Source organism: Canis lupus, chromosome 3 (assembly GCF_003254725.2).
Source record: "Canis lupus dingo isolate Sandy chromosome 3, ASM325472v2, whole genome shotgun sequence".
Classification (NCBI taxonomy): Eukaryota; Metazoa; Chordata; class Mammalia; order Carnivora; family Canidae; genus Canis; species Canis lupus.
In genome coordinates, this window is record NC_064245.1 from 38,525,330 (window position 1) to 38,534,870 (window position 9,541).

The 9,541-nt window shown below is 40.2% G+C and overlaps 1 protein-coding gene across 5 annotated transcripts in view; it reads right to left on the bottom strand.

The window, feature by feature from the left end:
- ENTREP2 (endosomal transmembrane epsin interactor 2) overlaps nt 1–9,541 on the bottom strand; it is a 452,783-nt gene that overhangs the window by 136,521 nt on the left and 306,721 nt on the right. For 2 of the 5 annotated variants that reach the window (XM_025438067.3, XM_049108391.1), the window contains exon 1: nt 8,928–9,526. The exons of the other annotated variants lie outside the window; for them this stretch is intronic. In XM_025438067.3, the coding sequence (XP_025293852.1) occupies nt 8,928–9,371 (444 nt within the window). In that variant the 5' untranslated portion in view covers nt 9,372–9,526. Of the gene's footprint in view, nt 1–8,927; nt 9,527–9,541 lie in introns of those variants that run through there. 5 annotated transcript variants of the gene reach the window in all.

The window sequence follows — 9,541 nt, forward strand, 5'->3', positions numbered from 1 at the left end:
ACACCTTGTAAATGGCTGACCTGGCCTTTTCCTATTTCCTCAGCCTGTCCCCAGCTTTTCCTGCCACACCCTCTACCATCTAGCCATAGTATCTCTTAATTCCTGAAAATCTTCAAGTTTCTGTTCACGTTATTTTCTTTTCCCAAAACTGCATGCTGCTTTGCCTGATTCTTACTCTTCTCTAAGCCATTATCTGATATTGACCTCTTCTGAGAAGCCTTCATCGACCCCTGTAGATGAGGCTGGATTCTCTACTATAGAAGCAGAGATCATGTGTATCTTGCCCACAGCTGCATTCTCAGCTACTAGTTCACAGCAGGTGTTGAGAAATGTTTACTGAATGAATACAAGGTTGTAGGGAGAAATCCATAGGCAGCAGCTGCACAATGATCAAAATGGAAATGAGTATCTGCAAGAAGCAAGGCAGGGAGGAAACAATGTCACTGAAGATCAGCTTGACAGTTCATCAAACACTTATTGCATATATGCCAAGCAGAGGGCAAGATGACTAAATGTCAGCTCTTATTAATATGACTATGCAAGAAGGGATTAATGGACCATTCATTAACTCCTTCAGCATATTTTGAGCCTCTATCAGGAGCCAGATGCTGTAAAAAGTGGTGTGGATGCCAAAACAGATAGATGCAGACTCCCCTCTCTGGTCAAGGTCCAATAAAATCACCCAGACTCTAATCTGACTATCCACAGTCTGGTATATTTTAGGGAATGATTTTGACCTGGGAAAGGTCCTTTGTCTTTACATCGTCAGAGATCAGTACTGCTGCAATGGCTCTCCTAGACTCAATTTCAAGTGTTACTACAAAACCAAATTAATTTGTGGACATGGACATCAAGATATGGTTTTAGTCCATAGAAAACTCTTCTACTTAGATTTTCAAAACTTTCAGTTCAATCCCAAGCAAGCAATGAACACACATTTTGGTAACTACAGAGCTACTGATAATCTGTAGCAGAATAAATTCCATTTGGAGTCCATTAACTTTTTGGCCGTAGAATAGGGAAAAACTATTTTGAACATCTGAGACCAAGACAAAAAAAAAATAAGTTATTAACCATGGATCTAAATATTTAGGCAGATTATTAGTCTAACAATGAAAAAAATTTTAAACCATAAAAGCTAATTAGTCCTTTAAAACATATCTTATGAAACAAAATACACTGGGATATTAGTAAAGGAGATAGGAAAAGGGGTCTGAGCATATAATGGGCTAGATGTAAATGCAGGGCAACACAAGGGGAAAAAAATCCAACAAATGATGGCTAGAGTTGTCATAAACTCAGTAATTTCTCATAGGAATTGGATCCTCCGAATCCATGTTTGCTGCCTTCACAAATGCCAAAACACAACTGATAACATTTAACTATAACATCTCTCATATAAGGGCAAGAAACAATGACTCATTCTTTCCTTAAAAAAAAAAAAAAAAAGTGCCTAGGGGCACCTGGGTAGGCTCAGGGGTTGAGCATCTGCCTCCAGCTCAGGGCATGATCCCAGGGTCCTGGGATTGAGTCCCCTTGAGTCCCTGCATCAGGCTCCCTCCTGGGAGCCTGCTTCTCCCTCTGCCTATGTCTCTGCCTCTCACTCTGTGTCTCTCATGAATAAATAAATAAAACCTTAAAAAAAAAGTGCCTAAAATGAAAATCTAAATTGCCAAATAAGGAAAAGGCATTTTTAAGTTTTAGAGGGTACTTGTGTAGGCCTGCTATTTCCCAGTGAGAAAAAAAGGAAAGCTCACAAAAGGTACAAAACGAGATAACTACCATGAAAAGACTCACCAGTAAACACAGTGATTGTGTTGCTCTGTTATCATAAAAGGTCAGCTCTTTCCTTTAAGTTTACCTTCCAGTTCATCTTTAGAAATCAGCATGTTTTGCAGTCTTCAAGCTGTCATTACACTAATTCTATATGGCTTGTATGTTCTTTCTTCATATGGCCTAACATTTAAACCTTCTCAAATCTCTTCTTCCCATATAAAACAAAACAAATAAAACAGATTTGCAAATGTGTATGGAAGCTCACTGTATTCCCTCATCTGCCCTTAGGGCTAGACAATTTATAACCAGAGAACAGGATTTGATATTCAGAAACTCTGGAGTATCCCAAGGCTGGGCTAACTACAACAGAGCTCTGAAATGGCCAACTTAGTACTTGTTCTGTTAAATAAATGGGAAGGAAATAATGAAAAATCCTATTTTTCTCATCATGTACTCATAATAGGATCTTTCCAACAGTGACAATTCTCTATACAGTTATGCAACAGGATGACAAGGTTTTATTTACATGCTCAAAGTAAAGCTATATGCCGATATAAACCAAGAATTCGTATTATATTTAAAACACTAGAGTTTGCATGAAACTCAAGAAGCCCTGAATAACCAAAACTCCTGGCCAAAACTGGCGCTTGGAGTATAACCAAAAAAAAAGAGTGAAAGCAAAAATAATGTTGAGACTGCAAAAGCGGATATAAATGAAGATGCTAAAGAACTATTTTTAAATCAAAGGAAAATACTAAGAAAACTTTGTTAATATATCAGAAAATAGATGAAAACATTTTCTAGAAAATAAAGTGACCAAAAGTAATTTGAAGAGAAAACCTGAACATCCCATTAATGAAATAAAATCAGTAGTTCAAAATCTACCCACCAAAAACTCCAGGCCTAGAGCCTCTTACAGATGGGTTTCTTCAAAACCTTCAAAAACATGCAATCCTTCTCTAATATGGCAAAAGAAAAGCAGCCCAACCATTTATGAGAATGGAACAATGTTTTTTATTTCCTGGGCAATTCAGTGCTAAAGGCATGAAGTAGAACAGAGCAAGATACACATGGGAGGGGAATGAAAGGCAAGGAGCCCAAGGAACTGGAGCCCAAGCATTGAGGTGGGTGTAAGCCCAAGAGGGCAGCTCCTGTGGGATGTCAGCTCAGCACTAGGGAGTAAAGGGCTCCCCACGTGGGAGGGTGGGGCAGTCACAACAGGAGACTGGTTATATATAGGGGGATTAATCAAATACACAGTATAAGGATAATGGGATCTGAGTTACTCATTATCGGAGAGAAGATAGGTACAAATAGAGGGGGGAAAACCAGAAGAACACTGGTATTAGAATAGGAATGACGTTATCAATATAATCTGAGTTTTCAGTAGATAATAGATCCAGAAAGTAAGGAAGTGCTCACAACGGGGGCATGCTGAAGACCTACAAGTCAGCTTTAAAAGGTTTCCACTGGCCAAATCAGAGATGATTTGAGTATCAAAATAAAAGTTTATAACCCATCAGTCTACAGAGATAAAAACAGACAATGAATAAATTAAAAATTTGGTGCAGAATATTTACAAAGTCTCAACAACAGGAGAAATTGAAATCTTGTGCCACTGATAGGATCCAAAAAGACGCATCACTTCCTGATAGAGATGCGTAACTTGAATCTGATCATGAAACAATAGCAGACAAACCCCAACTGCAGAGGTTCTATAAAATAACACCTGTAGTCCTCAGGCATCAACATATCTTTTTTTTTTAATTTTTTTTCTTTATTTATGATAGTCACACAGAGAGAGAGAGAGAGAGAGAGAGAGAGGCAGAGACACAGGCAGAGGGAGAAGCAGGCTCCATGCACCGGGAGCCCGACGTGGGATTCGATCCTGGGTCTCCAGGATCGCGCCCTGGGCCAAAGGCAGGCGCCAAACCGCTGCGCCACCCAGGGATCCCTCCTCAGGCATCAAGATCATAAAAATCAAGGACTAAGGAACTGTTTGCAGATTGAAGGAGACTAAAGAAACATCATAACGAATGCACTCAAATAGCTTGGAGGGATAAAATTCCTTGCACTGTAATTCCTTACAACTTTTTTAGGTATTAAATAAAAAATAAATAAGTAAATAAAATAAAATAAGTAAGTGCAATCTCAAAGCCAGTAATGCAATGCAATATAGGAAAAAATTTTTTTTTAAAGATTTCTTTCTTTCTTTCTGATAGACATAGAGAGAGAGAGAGGCAGGGACACAGGAGGAGGGAGAAGCAGGCTCCATGCCAGGAGCCCGACGTGGGACTCGATCCTGAGACTCCAGGATCACATCCTGGGCCAAAGGCAGGCACCAAACTGCTGAGCCACCCAGGGATTCCCGCAATATAGGAAAATTATAGGCTAATTCCCCTTATGACTAAAGACATAAAATTTATAAATTTTTAGCAAATAAAAAAATTGTTTTAAAATGTATCATTCACAAGAAGAATTTGTCCCAGGATTGTTAGATATCAGAAAAACCTATCAGTGTTACTACCCTAAACTATATCAAAAAGTATACTGAACTTACAGAGTAAAAATAAAAATTGAATCACATTAGATTAATAAAGAGCAGGATACAAATTTAAAAAGCTACTCATAATTTGTCAATACTACTAAGCAAGCTAGGAATGGGGGGAAATTTAAAAATACAAGTAAACATATTTATGGGGAAAACAACTAAAAGCAAACATAGTTGGTGCAGAACTTTACAAATGATTCTCTTTAAAAATCAGGAACAAGGAATCAGGAACATCCTTGAAACCTGTTACCATTTCATTTCATGGGACACCTGGGTGGCTCAGTGGTTGAGTGTCAGCCTTCAACTCAGGGTGTGATCCCGGGTCCTTGGATAGAGTCCTGCATCGGGCTCCCTACGGGGAGCCTGCTTCTCCCTCTGCTTATGTTTCTACCTCCCTATGTTTATGAATAAATAAACCTTTAAAAAGTTTTTTAAAAATCCTACTTCTTTTCAGTAATGTATTGCAGTTCCAGCCAATGCAAAAAAGACAAGACTAAAATAAAAGGTATAAGAATTGGAAAAGAGAAAAAAACCCTTACATTATGATGCTATAGAATTATAATAGCATGATATTGGCAAAGGGATAGCAAATAAATCAGTTTAGTCCTAGCCAAAATTTATTAATATTGGATATATTAGAGAACATATTATAAATCAGTATGGATAAACCATGAAAAGTTGGTGCTAGGCAATCCATATAGGACAAACATGAAAATTACACCCATACCTCATATCATATACAAAAATAGATTAAAAGCATTAAATGTGAAAGTCAAAATTTTTAACACTTATTAGGATTATGGAGATTTTTTAAAAGCACTACACAAAAAACATAGCCTTTAAAAATAAAACAGCAATGATTTTGACACATTAAAATTAAATCATCTGTAGGACCAAAAAAAAAAAAAAAAAGGAACAAATAGTGAAATGTGACAAGCTATTTGCACTAGATATAATAGATAATGGATTAATATGCAGAACATATAAGGAAATCTTACAAATAAAAAATAGAAAAAGCAGAACACAAAATAAGGCAAAAAAAAAAAAAAACCCACACAACAGAAGAAAAAATACTTAACGACACTAGTAAATAAGACAAGCAAGTTAATATTACAATAAATTATCACTGCATACCCACAGTAGAAGTGTGGTGATTTGGAAGAACCGAAGTTTCATAAGGGGTGATAGGGTGGGTCAGTAAAAAGGAACTCTAAAATGTTGGCGGATTGTAACTTAATACAAGCTCAAGAGCAATCTGGCAGGCCCCTGGATTGCTCTTAGTTATTTCTGGCTAGAGAAACTCAAGCATGTGCTTAAGGAAGCACTATACACTGTGGGCAAATAGCTAAAAACTGGAAAGAACCTCTCCAATCATCAGGAAACGGATAAACTGTTACTTTTTTCTACAGTAAAGAACAACTACAATGAATACATCAGATCTTTGTGGGTAAATGTGAAAAACAAGGTGAGTTAAAAGAGCAAGTTGCAAAACAGTACAGTATAATACCCCCTATATAAGTCATAACATAAAAGCTCACAAAATACTACTATACATTGTTCACCTATATATATAGTAAAAGTGTTAAACCCAACAATGGAATGATATCCACAAACTTTAACACCTCTGAGAAGGGTAAAAAGACTTAAGGGCTTCATCTGGCCTGTAATGTTTTACATTTTAAAATCCGAGGGCGGGATCCCTGGGTGGCGCAGAGGTTTGGCGCCTGCCTTTGGCCCAGGGCGCGATCCTGGAGACCCGGGATCGAATCCCACGTCAGGCTCCCGGTGCATGGAGCCTGCTTCTCCCTCTGCCTGTGTCTCTGCCTCTCTCTCTCTCTCTCTCTCTCTCTGTGACTATCATAAATAAATAAAAATTTAAAAAATAAAAAAATAAAAGATTTTTAAAAAATAAATAAATAAAATAAAATAAAATAAAATCCGAGGGCGCCTGGCTGGCTCGGTAGGAGGAACATGTGACTCTTGATCTCAGCGTGGTGAGTGCTGGCTGGCCCAAGTTGGGTGTAGAGATTGCTTAAAAGAAATAAATAAAAATTCAAAAAAATAAAGAATAAAATCTGAAACAAAATGGTAATTCATTATAGGTAAGTTATTAACATCTCTATGGAAAAGCATGAGAGAAGAGATGTGCCTCAGACATAACTGATAGTGGGTTCTGAGTAATGATAGTTTTCACCATACAGAGGAAGACACCAGTGTTAAAACACTCCAGAAGGAAAAGCAGTCTGTGAGGTAAGGGACCAGTAAGCAGGATGTTCAATGACAAAGTAATTTATACAATGAAATAAAATTCAAGCCAAGAAGAAATACCTTCAAGGACCAATTACATTCCATTGATGAAATAAATGCAAATTCCATTTCAACAGAATGAAATAAAACTCACTAATCTATCACATTCTTCCATTCCACTGCACCATAGACTCTTCTAGATGGCATTTAGTCCAGGGTTGATCAAATCCACCAATTTTTTTTAAGCTAAAGTATTTATTTCAAGCTCATTTGAGGGTTAATTTGTAGTACCTTCGCAAACAATTACACTTATTTACCTGCTGAATAATTATTTGTTGAGTCCCTGAATATAAACAGCATTTTGCCAGAGGCTATCGAAGGAAACCAATGGGAAGAAACTAGGAGATCTTTCCTTTGGACTCCTTTAATCCATGTAACGTACTATGATATAGCTACTGTTTTTTTCCATTTTACAGATAAATTGAGACAGAGAGAATTTAAAATCTACCCCAAATCACCATGCTGACATAGCATGAGCCCTAATTCAAGTCCCACTTGTCAGACAACCTCAAAACCCACACCCTTTCACTATAGTTAGCTCTCAAGCCCAGGGGAGATCTTATGTCTCACTGTCCGGCTCTACTTTATGTGGGCTATACTGACTATATACCATGAGTTATGTTTTTCCATGGCACCACACAATAGGCTAGAATACTGACATAATTTTGAACTAATAACTCCTACTCTGTGATTTAGAAGATAATGAGAAAACCTGGAAAAAACACATTTAACTGCTCCAGACCAAGATTAAAAAACAAATTTAAAAAATTAAGGAACAAGTTAACAACTAAAGTCCTCCACACCAGGCACTGCACCAAGAACTTTATATATACTTCCAATATCTAATTACTACATTATCACACATAGCATGAGCATCATCAGCATATTTTACAGGTGAGGAAACATCTGTATACAAGTACAGTAACCTGCCTAAAAGTCATAGAGCTAGTTATGTGAAGCCAGGAGCTGAACCCAGGTAGTCTGATTCCCAATTAGGCAAGGTTAATCACAAACAGTTTTGTCAACTTTTTTGAACCCAGTGAGAAATGTATTTTCTATTTTAGATCGTTATCCAATATGCACACACATATAAAGGACCAATCTCTACAAAACACCATTTGGCTTAATAATATGTAGCAAGGAAAAAAATTTTTAAGATGTTAGTTCTGAGTCACGAAATTAATATCTCATGAACCATGATGGAAAAATGCACAATATTTAACTGCTTCAGAGATATACAATATTTATTACAATTATAGCAGCAAAAAAGGGGGAGGGACAAAAAACTAAATAGAACTAAATGGTCAGCCACAGAACTGAGTGATAATCACGAGTACCAAAAAAGTGCTATTCAGAGAAAATACAACATGTACGTTGCTTACATCATGCATAATACTTATATATGGGAAATATACAAATATTTCTTCAGGTGAAAAAGGATGTAGACAATTACAGTTCTATTTTAATTTATACAGGCTTTTATTTTAACTTACAAACTGGGTTAGTTAGGAGACCAAATAATAGCCACCTCGCTTTTATTTTCTTGGCGCCAAAGCAATTTACTGATGTGTTCCTTTTTTTAAACACCTGTCCCAGATCATAGGACAAAGTCTTCCAATCAGCTGCATAAAGCTACCAAAATCTTTATGCCAAAACATACAGGTCAAACAAATCAAAACAAAAATCCTCTCCTGATTGTTTTTAAAAGTGGGTCCAAATAACTTACAACATTAAAAGAGAACAGACGTTTTGCAAACACGTCCTAAAGCCACACACATTTAAGCGTTACAGAAACAGGCTCCCTCCCACCCCTACCCCTACCCCTTCGCCCAGAGCCTTGGACCCTCTCCAGGGGTCCCTCTGAAAGCCTGGAACTTCAAGAGGAGGGGGCTGGGCCACCTGTCTCAGGTCTGGCTCTGGCCTCCTCATCTGCCAAAGCCTCACAGTACTGTGCTGGCCAGTCCTTGGGGTCCTGATTATGGACTTTGGCCACAAACTTAAGGACTTTCATCTTGCTGGTTTCCAGGTTGGTTCGGGGCCCCCACTGGAACTCATAGTCTACAGGATCGGTGTGGGGTATCCGCCGGTACTCCAGGTAACGCTGCCGCACAAACTCTTCGGTAATAAGTTTCTTTGGGTCCCCGAAAACCAAGTGCTTCTTTGTGGGGTACACCCCTAGGCGACGCAGGAAGTCCCAGACCTCCGTTTCCTTGATGGTGTTGCCCTTCATGAAGATGAGACCCAAAACAATCATGAGGAGGCCGGTGGTGGGCGTGCCCTGGTCGCCTCTCACCTCGGCATCCTCCTCCACCGGCTCCAGGGTGTTGATGAGGATGTAAGTATTGCTCTTGGGTTCCAGCTCCACCAGCCTGTACCCGAAGACGTACTCGAGGCGCTCGGCAGCCAGTCTCAGCAGGTCGGGGAAGATGTCCTTGTAGTCCCCAATGACGTGCTTCAGGATGTCGGTGCGCTTGATCGGGATCTTCTTCTGGTCCTTAATCAGCAAGAACTGCACCAGCTCGGCCACCTTCAGCTCCAGCTGCTGCTGGGACCGGGGCCCCACCTCGGGGGAGGCCCCGGCCCGGCGGGCGCTCTGCGACGCCGCGCCCCGGGCCTCCTGGGAGCCGCCCGCCCCGCGGGAGGTGCTCGGGGCCTCCTCGGCGGCGCCGCGGCCCCAGTCCTTGTCCCTGTCCGCCTGGGAGCTAGGGCGGCCCCGGCTCCTCGGCTTCTGCAACATGTCCCCGGCGGCGGGAGCCGTAACGGGCAGCACAAGCCGCGGCAGCTGGGAAGCGGGGCAGCGGGGAGGCCGGGGGGCCGGGAAGCCGAACGCGGCGGGAATTGTGGGTCGGCGCGCAGCGCGTCCCGGCGGCCGTGGGCGGGGCCAGAGCGGCGCGAGCGGCGGCGCGG